Source organism: Suncus etruscus, chromosome 7 (genome assembly GCF_024139225.1).
Source record: "Suncus etruscus isolate mSunEtr1 chromosome 7, mSunEtr1.pri.cur, whole genome shotgun sequence".
Taxonomy (NCBI): Eukaryota; Metazoa; Chordata; class Mammalia; order Eulipotyphla; family Soricidae; genus Suncus; species Suncus etruscus.
The window spans coordinates 131,710,787-131,727,513 of record NC_064854.1 but is presented as its reverse complement, the minus strand read 5'-3'; the positions used below and the strand labels follow the sequence as shown (position 1 = coordinate 131,727,513).

The window sequence follows — 16,727 nt, the reverse complement described above, 5'->3', positions numbered from 1 at the left end:
ACAAAGGAAAAAAAGAAAGTGAGTTGAGCACTTTCCAGCAGAGGCAGCCCAGGCAGTGGTTCAGAGGTTGGAGGAGACACTGACCCAGGAGCCATCCAGAGAGAGAAAACTAGGACTTGAGGACTTGAGGCCCAACAAGGAAGCAAGACCAAACATATGGTCCCAGAGGCTGTCCTTCTAAGGGTAAATAAAGTCTGAGCCTGGAGCATCATCCTTGGCCCTTTGCCACAACTGTTTCATGAACCATCTGTCTGCCTTCTCAGGGCCTGTTCTGTGCCAGGCACAGGAGCCTAGGCCAGGGCAGGGGTTGATACTCCCCACCTCCCTTCTGGGGAAATAATAAGGCGCCACTCTCCACCAGTTACAGGGACCTGCCCAAAGGAAAATATGCCACTATCGCTGATAGAGCCCTAAACCGAAGCAAAGGGAACCTCTGTGGAGTATTGCTGTTGTCCGAATGTGCTCAAGCTCCAGCTTGCCATGAATTACCTCACTCCACCCTCCCCACCCAGTGAGGGTCATTGTTATCCCATCCAGTCTAGAGGAAGATGAGAGAGAAAATGGGGGAAACCATGGCCTGACTTATACTTTCACAAAACAATGGCTTCCACCACCTACTCCAAAGCCTGAGCTTAACCCTGCCTTGTCAGATTCTCTCTCTCTTGTCGGATGAGAGAGAGAGAAAGAGAGTGAGAGAGAGAGAGAGAGAGAGAGAGACAGAGAGAGAGAGAGAGAGAGAGTCCCATCAATCAGATCTCCTGTTGATGCACAGAGTTATACATATCTTAGCCTCACTCCCAGGCTGCTGATGAGGGTGTGTGTGTGTGTGTGTGTGTGTGTGTGTGTGTGCGCGCGCGTGCAGCAGCGGTAACTGTGAGGGTGCAGGGAGACTGAGGATTTGGCCCCAGGCCTGAAAATATTTTCCTGGTCTAAGCCCAGATTGAGACCCAAAGGCCCCCCTATTCAGCTGCTGCCCCCCAATACTGAACATACAGAACAAAATCCATTTTTGATCTCTGCTCAGGATGAGATGCTACTCACATGTCTCCAAAGATGGATTCTTGTTTGTCTCAACTGTGCTCAGGGGCTATTCCAGGTGCATTGTTCAGGGGACATACAAAATACCAGGCACACACACACACACACACACACACACACACACACACACACACCACGCCAAGCCTAGCAGTGCAGGCACCTCACACAGCTCCACTCGCCTGAGCCCTGCCTGCCTGTTGAGCACTGGCCAGCCTGGTAAAAAGGCCAAGCCCTGCCCGCTGGGCCGGCCAGAGGTTCCCCGCCATGCCAGAGCTGTCACTGAGAGGATTGCTGGGTTTCTTCCTGACTCTGGCCAGCCTGGTTTCCCTTCCCAAGTGGAGAGGGACTGCTGGAAGCACAGGGGCCGTGGGGGCTGCCAGGACTTGCAGCTCCTGTCAGGACCAATCTCCCTAATCCTGTCTGAGGAGCTCCAGGCTTAGGAGCAGCTGTGAAAGCCACCTTTGTGACTAAGGAGAATGCACTTCCAGAGGATGGGGACCCCGGGCTGGGGGAGCCCTCTGGGTTCCTGAGATCAACTCCAGGAGGAAAGACCCCCAACCCCAGGCCCACCTCGTGCCATGGGAGCTGCCCAGGGGAAGAAGGTAGGCACCCCTGATTGGCCCCTCGTCTACCAGCCTATGAGCCCCCCTCCTCGAGCTCACACCTAGAAACCTGGGTCCAGGGCAGGGCTGAGGGCCCCTCTCCCCATTTCTGAACACAACACATGAAGGGGCGACCCAAACTCTTGTATCCTGGGATGTGCCACCCACCACCCAGCACACAGGCTCCAGCCCCCCACCACACTCTAGGGGTGTGGGGTTTAGAGGGGTGCAGAGGCGAAGTGGGGAACTAGGACCGACCTCACAATGCTGCCTGACACGTGGGCCTGATGCCAAGATGAGGACAAGTTAGTGACATTGTCTGGGACTTGCCTTTGTCGAGAAGATGGAGACATTGGTTATCTCTGAGTGTCACCAACAGGAGGTGAATTCTGGGTGCCATGTTGGGAGTTGAACCTGGCACCTGGTGGGTGATAGATACAGAAGAAATTGCTAAAATTATTTTCTTGCTCCATCTGTTCCCCTCTTTGTCCAGTCCCTCAGCAGGCCAGTACTGTTTAGGGAAATAGTCTGTGCTCTGTGAGATGGGGCAGGTGTGGTTGAGCAAACACTTCTAAGTACTCCCCCACAAGCTCTGGGATTCTTTTCTTTTATTGGGTATGAGAGAGGTGGAAAGGGCACTTACAGTGGTGCCCAGGAGCTCAGGGACCATAATAGTGAGCCAATTGGGAGACTGCCAGAATGGTAATACAGTGGGTAGGGTGCTTGCCTTGCACTCGAATACCCAGAGTTCAATCCCCGCCATTTCATATGGTCACTCAATTACCACCAGGAGTAGTTCTTGTGCACAGATTCAGGATAAACCCTGAGCATCACCGAGTGTGGAGGCCACAAAAACAAACAAAAATACTAATCAGGCTATCTACTCAGTGGTAAAGCTGATTCTAGGGACCACCGAGGGCACCCCCAGGGGGTCTCAGGGCCTCCAGCAATGCTGCTGTGAGTGGAGCAATCAAGTGATTTAGAGGAGAGTTTCAGGCTTCAGTCATGCACTATAAATGCTGAACTATGTATGCCCTGGGCCCCTCTCAGGCATTCTTGAACTTGCTAATAGGCCATTAAAGCAGGCAGGATGGTGGAGTCTGTGACCACTGTAACATGACCAAGCTTCCTGCTACTTCTGCCCTCTGACCGCACCTCCATCAACTGGGACTGGTACCTCCACCTCAGGTGTTCTGAGAACTGATATTTACCATGTGCTGAGCCCCCTGCCTGTTACACAGGGCCTTAGTTCTCAAACCACCCTTATGATTTGGGCCATTTGAGAAGGAATCAGAAGGGCTAGAGCAATCGTACAGCAGGTGAGGTACTTGGCTTGCATATAGCCTGGCTTTGATCTTGGCATCCAATATGGAGGAGCACTATGAGAGGTAATTCTGAGTGCAGAGCCAGGAGTAATCCCTGAGCACTACCAGGTAAGCCCCACCCACCCAAAAAATGGTGTAGCCGGATGTGAGTGGTTCGCCAGGGTCAATAACTATTGGGGTAAGGCAGGATTTGGACCCGTTCCATTGAATTTGGAACTTTCTACCAAACTAGCCAACACCATCATGTTAATATAAACTAAAAGGCATCATGGTGCCAGGGAGGAGGCATCCAAAACCTCAGTGTGCAGAGCTAGAAAAACCTCACAGGGCTCCTCGTGTTGTCCTCAACTTCCCCTCTCTCTGCCTCAAACTCCAAGGTGTTTGGGGATGGTCCCACCTCCCCTCAGCACCACAACACCCTACACCTAAAAGCCTGATGCCACAATAGCTCAAAACAGAGCCAACTCAAGTATCCAATAATAGATGAGTAGATGAGGAAACTTTGGTATGTGGACACAATGGTTATAAGAAAAAGACAAACTCATGCTATTTGCCACACTACATGGATGGATCTGGAGAGTATCATTCTGAATGAAGCCAGTCAGATGGAGAGGGACTGAGTCAGCACCATCTCCCTCATATCTGGGATACAAATAGGCTGTAAAGGAGTAAAGAGATGGCCAAAAGTTAATGGTGCTTAAGAACTGGTCTACAGAACTGGGCTCACCACGTTGGGGTAAGGGCAAGGTGGGAGAGGTGGAGGGAAGCAGACTCTGGGGGAGTCTGTGTCCTGTAACATCCTACAGAAGTGAATCGTGGTGCCTAAAATTAGATGTGAGAAACGTGTCTGCTGAGGTGACTGGTTTTGACCCCTGTCACTGCGCAGACCTGGTGCAGCCATGGAGGCTCTCAGCAGTGCAGCCCCAAAGCAACGTGGTCTCCCTGAGCATTGAACCACCAAGCCCCATACAGCCGGACCAAGAATTATCAGATGTCCCCACTCCTGAACACTGCTTGGAAGGCTTCCCAAAAGTAATGTAGGTAAACCAAAGCAAACCTGATGTCTGGATCTGTTTGTCCCTCGCCCAACAATCCGTGCTGGCTCCTCTCTGCAGGGTCCCGTGCTGGTCACCTCTAACCAGCATGCGTACATCACAGGGCGCCTCTGTTCCATGAGCACTGCCTTTCCAGGTGGGTCTTGTGCCTGGATCCCTCCACTTCCTTCCTTCAGGAACACTTTTCCTGCCCCTTTCCAACCAAGGGAGAATGAGTTCAGCCTCAAGGTCTTTTTATGCCAGTGTGAATGTGACACTCTCCTTAAAGACCAGTCTCCCTGTCCTAGAGAAACCTCACATGGTTTCCCTGGGTCAGCAAACAGCTTCTGTACTGCCTCTCCTTGCCCTGCACCCACAGCAGACATCACCAGTCAGTTTCTGTGCTCTTTCCCTTTCTTCAGGGGAAAAACCTCCTGACCCTGGGGCTGCAGCAAAGCATCAGTAAAGAGGCTCCTGGGAGCCCCAGTGAAAAAGCCAACAGGTTCTGGAAACTTCACCTCCAGTCTCACTCAGATCCAGAGTCCTGCTTCCAGGAAGGAGATGGGCCCACAAGTTTTCAGGGGCTGATCCTAGACTAGTCTAGCACCCCCCGGCCATGGCTTTCATCCTACTGATGAAGAGCTGTGAATAAACAATATAAAAATAATAACCTCACACACACACACACACACACACACACACACAAGAGAACATCACTGTTTACAGCTCACATTGCAGTTTTTATGCCAGTTTTCTCATGGACTCTTCAAAAAACTCATTTTAATCAAAAAATAAGAACAAAACAAAAACCATGGTGCCCAGAGAGCTAGTATAACAGGTAGGGTACTCGGTTTGCACATAGCCAATCCAGACCTGATTACTGACACATCATATGATTCCCTAATCCTGAGTGCAGAACCAGGTATGGCACAAAAACAAACAACAACAACAACAAAAATAGACCTAGGGAGAGGTTCAGCCGTGCACAGCCCCAAGCAGTTAGGCCCTCTAGGATTCCAGTAGCACAACAGGGTGAGAGCCCAGCGAGCACAGGAATGCAAAGATCAGTGAGCACTGTAGAAGTGCAGCTGTGAGCATTAGTTGAGCATACAGAAGCTGCTATGACCAAAATGTCTATGAGCACCACATCTGAAGTGTATCACACACACACACACACACACACACACACACACACCAAGCACCACCAGCAAGTGTGTGAACACCATAGCCAAACAAACACAGGTACCATTTGACATAGCACCACAGCCCCACTGGGGGAGAGGAGGCATCTGGTACACTAGGCTGAAGGGAGGTGCTGGTACTTGGCAGAACTCCAGCAAGGACTGTGGCATTGTCACCAGCAGAAGGGCAGGTGTCTCACCTGCCTTTATCAGAGAGGACTCCCTCAAAGGCTGAGACACTCAGGAATTGGGGATACTGAGAAATACCCTCCAGTATCTCACCAAGCTCTACACCATCAGCTTTCTCAATTTCCAGAACAAACGCAGCATCGGAATTCCTGGGTGTTGGCCAAGACATTCCTCCCCTTGCATTCATCTTTGTTACATGAAAGTTTCCTTGATTGAAACCAAAGGGGAAGAAATAAGGGCCCTGCAGCTAAGGTTGATAAATGGCTGAAATGGAGTGTTCGTTCTCAGAGCCCAAAAGGCACTCACTCCCCAAACAATTGTCCTGAAGTGATGGATGGCCTGCTCAAGTTCCATGGTCAGTGCCCAACCCAGCAAGGCATGAGGACCTTCTTAGGAGTCCTTGGGTCATTCATCCCACCATCCCCACTTTATCTTCCTGCCACAAATGAATTTTGAGGGGTCATGGACCCAAGGACTCTGTGAAGAGTCCATAGCTGGGTTCCCAAAGGACTCCTGGGCCTGAAATGGGAGGCTGGGATAGGAAGAGGGGGTCAGGACCAGGGAGATGCATCAAAGGCTGAACACAATCTTACCGTGTCAGAAAACAGGTTCAATCCTCAGCTCTGCATAATCTGAGGAGCTGCCAGGAACAATGCACACACACACACACACACACACACACACACACACACACACACACGATAAGTTGTCAGAGCCGTCCTTACCCACAACCTTAGCAGAGTTATCTGCTCCATCCAGCTGTCTCCTCGTTGGTCTTCAAAGTCAGACAATCCAACCTGTTATAAGACCCCAACTCAGTGCCCTCCCACTGCTTTTGTATTTAGGATACAGCTGTGCTTAGAGTTCTGAATGCATTCCAAGAGCTAGCCCACCATTGTGAGCCCACCACTGTCTGAGCCCCGGCCTGGTTCTTACTATGGCCAGAGTGATCCCTGAGCACAAAATCAGAAGTATTCTCAGGGCATTTCCAGGAGAGAGAGAGAGAGAGAGAGAGAGAGAGAGAGAGAGAGAGAGAGAGAGAGAGAGAGAGAGAGAGAGAGAGAGAGAGAGAGAAGGCAGAGAAAGGAGAGAAGAGGGTAAGAGGAGAAGGGAAAGGAGAGGAAATGAGGGAGGAGGAGAGAAAAGGAGAGGAGAGGAAAGTCCATGAACACTGCTGGATGTGAACCCCCAGCCCCAACCCCAACTCCAAGAATGTTTTCTAATCAGAATTCTTGCCAATCTAGTCACTAATTTGAGGCATATCTGTCCCCATGTTACCAAGGCAAAAACCAAGATTCAGAGAGGTTGGAGTCACTTTTTAGGACCCCACAGCCAGCAGTGCTAGAGTCAGGACCTGGACCCAGATATGTCTGCTTCTACCAGCCATGCTGACATGGGTCTGGCTGAAACTGGGCACCTTGGCCAATATCCACCTTCACCTGGCCCTGGCAGAGTTGCATGATTCGCTGGCAGTCCCTCCCAGCCTCTTGGGAGCAATGCTGAAGAGGGACATCAAAGTTCAGAAGAATTGAATTTCCATCCCAAGAGCGCTCGGAGGTGGAGTGAGAGAGGCCGAATCAAAAGCCAGCTTTTCGGAAGGCAGAATCCCAAACAAAGGTGGCAGCCTGGCCTAGCCCCAGGATCCTCTTTCAGAACATTCTGCCTTCGAAGTTGACATGAAAGAAGGACTTTGTTGCAGTAAGAGATCAGGTCTCCCTTGGGTTTGAGGGGAAGGGTGAGTGAGGAACGGAGTGTTTCTTTTGTCATCTAAGGCCCACAAAATGCCAAAACCAAAACTGGAATGCTCCCAGCCCAGGGAAGCTGAGAATTAGACTTGGTCTTGGTGACATCTTGACTGTTAGGTAAATGCAATGTCCCACATGTCCCACAAGGAATGACATACCCCAAATGTGTAAACTTTGGAAGCCAGAGAGGGCTGCTGTTTTGCAGGACCTCCAGCTTTTCCTCCGGCACTGGGCTCTGGGAAAGACGTTGGTGTTGTTTTATGTTGTACCAATGCAGGGTTTGCTAAGACTTCAGTCACAGGGCCTGAAGGAATGTGTTCAAGGAGTCCCTTCAAGGCAATGAGATATCTCTGAGGCTAAATGATGTGGCATGCTCATTTCCTGTGACTGTTACAACCAATTACCACAAACTGGTGGCTGAAGACAACAGCAATGTGTCCTTTCACAGCTCTGAAGCCATAAATCAGGGAGTCAGCATGGCCTCATTCTGCTCTGTTCCCCATGTCTCTCCAAGTCTCTGGTGCAGTTGGCAGGCTCTGGTGCTCCCTGGCCCCAGATGTACCATCCCAGACCCTGCTGCCCCAGTCACATAGCTTCTTCCTGTATGTCTCTGCCTCTTCTGCTCAGTAGATAAGGACACCAGACCCAGTAGTAGAGAGTTGACTAGCTTTGATTATATCTATAAATAAACTGCTTCTAAATAAGGTGACTTTCAGGGCTGGAGAGAGAGCACAGTGGTTAAGGCTCTTACCTTGCACATGGCTGGCAAGGGTCTAATTTCCCAGCACAATCCTTCTGTATTTATTTGGGGAGAAGAGCACACCTGGAAGTGCTCAAAGATTCCTCCTGCTCTGCACTCAGCTCTGCACTCAGGAATCACTTTTGGCCTACCGAGGGACCAATGAAATGCCAGGGATTGAAACTGGTTCAGACACATGCAAGGCAAACGCCCTACCCACTTGTACCCTCTCCCTGGCCCCTTCATGCTGTCTTTAGAAGCCCCAGCTCCATTAAGTTTCTGTTGGAAATCTAAAGTCTGTGAGTTGTTTCAGAAAGAACTTTCTAAATACCCTAAACTTCACCATTGACCTTCAAAAGCCCTGAGAGAGATCACACCTGAGATTGGACTGTCTTCCAAAATCCAAACATTGGTCCTTTTCCGTTACTGGATTTGGGTTTTCCTGAATAGAGAACACAGTATGTCTTGCATTAGAAGACCCTGACATGTTCTTCCTCAAAGATGATGTTTTGGATAGGAAAGACAACCATCTTATTATGGTAATACTAACTTTTATAGGGGGCTGAAGAGATAGCATGGAGGTAAGGCATTTGCTTTGCATGCAGAAGGATGATGGTTTGAATTCCACATCCCATATGGTCCCCCTAGCCTGCCAGGAGCGATTTCTGAGCGTAGAGCCAGGCGTAACCCTTGAGCGCTGCCGGGTGTGACCCAAAAACCAAAAAATAATAATAATAATAATAATTCTAACTTTTATAAATTATTTAATTGAATATTAAATAGTTAGGAAGGATTATCTGGAAAGTTGCATCAATAGGGTTTAATGCAGCATGGCCAACAAGAAGTAGGCTGATTGCATCTAACTATCTAAAGATAATGTATCCTCATCTGACTCCCCCAGTCATAACTTTCCCTTCTGAGATCACCAATCTTCCTCTTGGTCATTAACATAGAACCCATAAATTCTATTTGTTTGAGTGGGTGGCTTTAATGAGGCCTTTTTTTTTTTTTTTTTTTTTTTTGAGAGGAGAGGAGAGGAGAGGAGATGTTTGAGCCCTCCCAGGTTCTTGGAAGGCTACTTCTAGCTCTGTGCTCAGGGGTCATTCTCAGTAGTGCTCAGTGGGTGATGAGATGCAGGGGATCAAACCAAGTTTGGCCATATGCAAAGTAAGTGCCTTACCTACCTCTCAGGACCCTAAATTCTAACATGTTGAGATTGCTGCATAAACCAAGATTAAGGTATTCATGTCTTCCACAATTAGATTCATTCATTAACTAATCTTAAGATTCATACATGCTATTGTAAGTCTGTATATTATTTTCAAGCTAGAATGAGTGTTACTATCCAAATAATCCATACTTCATCTTACACCACTGCTGGTGAACATCTGGATTTTTCTCTGAATATTTGCAATATTCGCAAAATATTTATAATATTTACAATTGCAATATTTACAAAAATGATGCAGTGACCTTTCTGGTTTGTTTTGGAGGGTCTGTGTGTCTATAGAATGAAGATCTCTGCAGCTGAGGGCATATACATTGCCACCACAAAGAAAGGCAAAAATTTCCCTCTCCTCTCCAGATCTCCTCAGACATGACCTTTCAGAAACCTTAAAGTTAATTCAAACTAAGAATAACAAGGGCAAAGTTTGTAAACTTTTATAAGTAAATTGGAATCCTACTTAAAGAATGAAGCTTATAAAGTAGATAGAGGCCCAAGGGCTTAAATATCAGAATGAACAATGATTAGCAATTGTGGGAAGAAAGTTCCTGAACTATACAGGGAGAACTAGAGGAAGACAGGAATTACTTAACAAGATCTGTAATACAGATTTCACTTGGCCTCAGTTCCCTGTCTCTAGTATAAGATTATTTTCCTCCTAAGATAGAGAAGGTTCCTTTACAGGCATTTTATCTCTCTCTTTTAGGGAAAAAGAGAGAGCCCTGCATGCTCTTTTGCACCTGCTGCTTTTCAAGTATCTTTAGCTCAAAATATTACCTGGCCAAAATAGCATTTTTAGGGATGGCAGAGTCAGCACCTTAGCACCTTTGCTAGATAAAGCCACCCAGTCAGAGTAAATCACACAGTAGACCATCCACCAGCAGTCTAAGAAAGGCAAAAATTGTCTAAGAAAGGTACATCCGCACCAACAATTTTATTATTACTCTTTAAGCTTTTCTAATTGTATGGACCTAGCAGGTGTCTACTGGTGTCTCGTCATGACTTTTGCTTTCTCTTTTGAATAACAACCTGATTTTCCCCGAGCATTCTTAAAACATTTACAAATGCTGCCCACATTTTACCTTACAAAACAAATTTTTATGCCAAAGAATGGGCATCATATACATCCCAACATGTGCCTAGCACACGGCTTAGGAATTGAGCAAACAAAGGGAAAGGAAACTAAAGTAATTGAAAAATGGAAAAATGTGAGAGGCTTTGGGAAGAGAATCACATCGAGCAATTCCTTGCCTCTGTGCTCAAGGATTGCTCTTTGAAGGCTCAAGGGACCTTGTAGGGTGCCAGGAATCAACCCCGGGTCAGCCTTGAGCAAGGCAAACACCTACCCACTGTACTATGACTCAAGGCCCCTTAAGAAAATCTGTATACCCCAATGATAATAAAATATTATCTATTGCAACATGTGGGTTCAACTAAAACTATTTAAGAAATAAGCTTATAGCTATATGAATTATAGATAGAAAAGAAGACTGAGGTTCAATGATACTTATAGTTAGTTAAGAAGTTTGAAATAAAAGGGGAAGTAAATAGATAAATAAGGATTATGCTTCAACTGAAAAGTGAGTAGAAAACAATTTTAAAATGTTCAATTTGATTTTTAGACATTTTTATTTTAATAGCTTCTTATAAGAGGTGAAAGGAAGGAGTTGGTGAACTTGATGGCCTGGAGCACATGCTTTGCATGCAAGAGGCCTGAGTTTGGTCTTCAGCACTACATGGGCCTACAAGTTTCACGAGTGACCTCTTAAACTTAACACCTTACCTATGGAATGCTTAGATGTGTGTCCTAAAAAAAAAAATTAAAACAGTGAAAACAAAAGTTAGTAATGAGACCTAGAGACAATTCAATAGGCTAAGCACATGATTTGGAGGCAGAAGGTCTGGGGTCTGATCTGTAGTGTTACCTCAACCAGGAATGAACCCTAAGCATCCCACAAGGAGTATTCACTACACTGCCAGTTACAACCAAAAAACAAAAACAAAGTAAGTTGATAAAAAAAAAAAGAGAAGCAATCCAAAAACTAAGAGGTCATCAGAAAACAAAAATAAAAGCAGAAACAAAATGGTAGAAAAGAAATACCATATACTTGAATAATCCAGCTTTTGCAGTGCAGTGCCAGAGTCCAGTTTTGTGCAGATAAACCTACATTCAAGAACCAAACGAAGAAAACATAGAACACGAGAAGATAAATCAACATTAGATTATGTGGCAGACGTTTCCCATTATTTAAGACTGTCTTGAATGTTTTATGGCATGGGCCTTTCTCGGACATGGACTCTAAAACTAACGATACAGGGCATACCATGGAAACATCTCAAAAGAAATTCAAAAAGCAAAAAGGAGGTCCAGTCAAGGATATAACTAAAACTGAGATTCTATCACTAACGTGAACAAGAAATTTAAAAAGGCAAAAGTAAAAAGTCAAGGGGCCAGAGTGGTGACACGAGCAGTAAGGTGTCTGCCTTACTTGCACTAGCCTAGGATGGACCGCGGTTCGATCCCCCCAGTGTCTGTATGGTTCCCAAAGCCAGGGGACCATATGGGATGCCACGAATCGAACCCAGGTCCATCCCCGGTTGGCCATATGCAAAGCAAATGCCCTAGCATTCTGCTATTGCTCCAACCCTATCATAAAACTTTTAATGTAGGAAATATTTCTGACTAAATTGGACTTCAGGAGAAAGAAAAGCTGAATGATAAATAGTACTTAAAGACATTGAGTCATAAGTTAATCTTTCTACAAAGGATCTATCAAACCATCAGTTTTACCGGTCAAGTGTATTAAACTTTAAAGGAACTCATCAATTTGCTTTTATCCAAAGACTGCAAAGATTTCCCCCTTCATTTTATGATAGTGAAATCACTTTGATACTAAGTTAAGCCAGGTCTTTGGAGGAGAAATTATAGGCCAGCCCACTTGTAAATATTAATGAGAAATGAGACTCTGGTGCAATGTTTGTGGACAAAATCCTTTCAGCCTGGGGCACAGACTTCTCCCTGGAGTCTAGTCCAGGTCACAAGAAGTAGCCCAGGCTTCTCCCCTCTGATTCGCCACATCTGATGGATACTTTTCTTTTCTTAACTTTATTGATTTATTGGTTGGTTGGTTGGTTGGTTTTTGGGCCACATCCAGCGGTTCTCAAGTGTTACTCCTGGCTCTGTGCTCAGAAATTACCCACGGAAGGCTGGGGGACCATATGGGATGATATTCCCAGGTCAGCCACATGCAAGGCAAAAGCCCTACCGCTGTGCTATCTCTCTGGCCCCGCATCTGACAGATTCTAAGCAAGTCCCAATGAGTTTCCCAGGGAATGCGGCCATCCAGACTCCAGCCAGGTCACTGCTACAGACAGGGAAGTGTGCGGGAGAAATCTTGGTAGAGTCCTGCTCAGATCCCCGTTGGACCCTGCCCCAGACAGGCCTCAAGACCCTTCAAGCAACAGCTCCAGCAGACCAGGTTTGCGGCAGCTGGGAGCGCCAGAGGTCCTGGGGAGAGCTGAGTAGAGATGGTCTCCTCCAGAGAATGAGCCCCAATAAGGAATTCCCCTCACAGAGAGAAGGCAGCTCCACGACACCCACCTTGGGAAGGAGGTTCAGGTGCAGCAGAGCTTTTGTTCAAACTCAGCTCTGTACCAGGTTTGGCTCCCACTCAGGAATGTGCGAGCAACTCAGCCAGGTGGAGCTTGGAGATGAGGGAAAGGGGGGTCAGGCTGAGAGTGGGAGAGTCCTGCCGAAGAAGACAGCAGAAACCAAAGCCCTTCAGGTTCTAGGAGCAAGGCCAAGAAGTCCATCAGGAAAGGCAGGTCAGAGAGAGTTTGGGCCCTGAATTGAGGTGAACCTCAGCTGGACCTCTGGTTTTTTTTCACTGGCTGCTCTGTGATCTGGACAAGCACCTCGACCTCCCTTGGCCACAGTTTCTTCATCTACAGAAATGGAACCTACCAAAGACTGTGTTTGACACACAGGACGAGCTCAACCAATGGCAGCAGGCCTGTCAGAGAATCAAAGCTAGCAAATCCCCAAATCTCCAATACTTTATGGGTTTTGGGTTTGTTTGATTTGGGGGCCACATCAGGACTTACTCCAGGCTCTGTAATTAGAAATCACCCCTGGTGGTGCTCAGAGGACCATATGGGATCATATGGGATCCCAACAAGAGTTGGCCATGGGCAAGATGAGAACCCTACCTGCTGTATTGTTCTCTCCTATCCCAAAACTTCATGTTCATTGGTTTATTTAGATAGGCTTTGATTTGCTTTGTTTTAGGTGGGCAGTGGGTTTGGGGTACACCTGGCAATGTTCAGAGGATCACATAATGCAGGAGATTAAAGTGGGGTACCTCAGCCATGCAAAACAGGCACTTCAGCTTACTGAGCTCTCTCAGTACTTTCTATCTTATTATTATGGAGGTAATAGGGTTTACAGTGGTGTTAATGATCATGCTTCTGATATAACATTACTGCACCACCATCAAAGTGAACAAGACCCCTCCACCACTGATCAAGTCATTTCTAGTCATCTTGGCCGTTCCTCCCTTCCCATGTTTATTAATTTATAAAAATAAAATTTGCTCCTATTATATTATATCTTTTTTGTGATGCCAGGTATGAAACCCAGATTTCACACATGCAAGGCAAATGCTCTACAATTAAGTCCAGTGGTCCTTGAACTTTATAAACAGGGGGCCAGTTCACTGTCCCTTAGACTGTTGAAGGGTCAGACTATAGTAAAAACAAAAACTATGAACAAATTCCTATGCACACTGCATATATCTTATTTTGAAGTGAAGAAACAAGATGGGAACAAATACAATATTTGTGGCCCATGGGAGTCCCATCCTCATCCCCTGCTCCTGTCATTTTTAAATGTGTCTTATTTTATTATACAAGTAGCACTTTTTTTTTTTTTTTTTTTTTTTGGTTTTTGGGTCACATCCGACAGCACCCAGGGGTTACTCCTGGCTCTATGCTCAGAAATTGCTCCTGGCCAGCTCGGGGGACCATATGGGATGCAGGATTTGTTTCCCTTCTCAGCTTTGTTATTTCCTTCTGTCTCCCTATTTTTTGGGTCCTTTTGTTGAGCACTTTCTAATTCTATGAACTGTGTCATTAAGCTATTCAGGTAGGCCCCTTCTTCCTTCCTGATGTGTGCTTGCAAAGCTATAAATTTTCCTCTCAGGACCACTTTTGCTGTGTCCCATAGATTCTGGCAGTTTGTGTCTTTATTATCATTTTTTCCAGGAAAGTTTTGATTTCCTCTTTGATTTCATCTCAGACTCACTGGTTATTCAGTATGAGGCTGTTTAACTTTCAGGTGTTAAAGTTTTTTCTTCTGTGTCCCTTTGGAATTCACAAATAATTTCAGAGCCTTGTGGTCAGCGAAGGTAGCCTGCAAAATTTCTATCCTCTTGATATTATGAAGATAAGTTTTATGTTCCAGCATATAGTCTATCCTGGAGAATGTCCCATATACGTTAGAGAAAAATGTGTATCCAGGTTTCTGGGGGTGAAGTGTCCTATATATATCTACTAGGCCTCTTTCTTCCATTTCTCTTCTCAGGTCTAGTATATTCTTGTTGGGATTCAATCTGGTTGACCTATTCAGTGTTGACAAAGCCGTGCTGAGGTCCCCCACAATTATTGTGTTGTTATTGATATTATTTTTCAGATTTGTCAACAATTGTATTAAATATTTTGCTGGCCCCTTATTCTGTGTTTTCCTGAGTATAAAGTTTGCATCATCTGATATTAGTATGGCCACTCCAGCTCTTTTATGGGTGTTGTTTGCTTGGATAATTTTCCTCCAGCCTTTTATTTTGAGTCTATGTTTATTCTGACTATTCAGATGCGTTTCTTGTAGGCAGCAGAGGGTTGGATTGATTTTTTTGATCAATTTAGCCACTCTGTGTCTCTTAACTGGTGCATTTAGTCCATTGACATTGAGAGAAAGAATTGTCCTGGGATTTAATGCCATTTTTATATTGAAATTTGGTGTGTCTTTTGGTCAGTCTTGTCTAAAAGTAGGTCTTTCGGTTTTTCTCTTAAGACTGGTTTTGAGTCTGTAAAGTTTCTGAGCTGTTGTTTGTCTGTGAAACCATGTATTCTTCCTTCAAACCTGAAAGTGAGTTTTGCTGGGTGCAGTATTCTAGGCGAAGCATTTATTTCATTGAGTTTTGTCACTATGTCCCACCACTGCTTTCTGGCCTTGAGTGGGATGCTGGGATTTGAACCACCATCCTTCTGCATCTAAGGCAAATGCCTTACCGCTGTGCTATCTCTCCGACCCCCACATTTTTATTCTTAAAAAAAGAAAAAACATATCAAGGTCTTTAATCCATTTGGATTTTACCTTTGTACATGGTGTTAGCTGGGGGTCTGAGTTCGCTTTTTTGCAAGTGGCTAACCAGTTGTGCCAACACCACTTGTTGAATAGGCTTTCCTTGCTCCATTTAGAATTTCTTGCTCCTTTATCAAAAACTAGGTTGTTATATTTCTGAGGAACCTTCTCTGAGTACTCAAGCCTATTCCACTGATCTGAGGGTCTGTCTTTATTCCAATACCATGCTGTTTTTATAACTATTGCTTTGTAATACAGCTTAAAATTGGGGAAAGTAATGCCTCCCTATTCCTTTTCCCAAGGAGTGCTTTAGCTATTCGAGGGTGTTTATTGTTCCAAATGAATTTCAGAAGTGTTTGATCCTCTTCTTTGAAGAATGTCATGGGTATCTTTAGAGGAATTGCGTTAAATCTGTACAATGCTTTTGGAAGTATTGCCATTTTAATGATGTTGATCCTGCCAATCCATGAGCAAGGTATGTGTTTCCATTTCCGTGTGTCCTCTCTTATTTCTTGGAGCAGTGTTTTATAGTTTTCTTTGTATAGATCCTTCACATCTTTAGTCAGGTTGACTCCAAGATATTTGAGTTTGTGTTGTACTTGATATCATATCTGAAGCTACAAGGTACATAGAACAACATGTAGGTGAAACACTCCAGGACATTGAGACTAAAGGCATCTTTAAGGAGGAGACAGCACTTTCCAAACAAGTGGAAGCAGAGATAAACAGATGGGAATATATTAAGCTGAGAAGCTTCTGCATCTCAAAGGAAATAGTGCCCAGAATACAAAGGCCACCCACTGAGTGGGAGAAATTATTCACCCAATACTCACCAGATAAAGGACTAATATCCAAAATTTACAAGGTACTGACAGAACTATACAAGAAAAAAACAACTAACCCCATCAAAAAATGGGGAGAAGAAATGAACAGACACTTTGAAAAAAAAAGAAAGGCAAATGGCCAAAAGGCACATGAAAAGATGCTCAACATCACTAATCATCAGGGAGATGCAAATCAAAACTACTATGAGGTACCACCTCATGCCACTGAGATTGGCACACATCACAAAAAAGGAAAACAAGCAGTGCTGGCGGGAATGTGGAGAGAAAGGAACTCTCTTTCACTGCTGGTGGGAATGCCGTCTAGTACAACCTTTATGAAAAGCGATATGGAGATTCCTTCACAAACTGGAAATTGAGCTTCCATATGATCCAGCTATACCCACTCCTAGGAATATACCCGAGGAACACAAAATATAATACAAAAATCCCTTCCTTACAAAAATTCA

General features: G+C 45.4%; 1 protein-coding gene across 1 annotated transcript in view; it reads left to right on the top strand.

Annotated features, from left to right (window-relative positions):
* The first annotated feature begins 1,374 nt into the window (after positions 1-1,374).
* Positions 1,375-16,727, top strand: part of FAM107A (family with sequence similarity 107 member A) — a 61,481-nt gene continuing 46,128 nt past the window's right edge. The window contains exon 1 of the mRNA XM_049776212.1: positions 1,375-1,640. Within this exon, the coding sequence (XP_049632169.1) occupies positions 1,617-1,640 (24 nt within the window). The 5' untranslated portion in view covers positions 1,375-1,616. The remainder of the gene's footprint in view (positions 1,641-16,727) is intronic.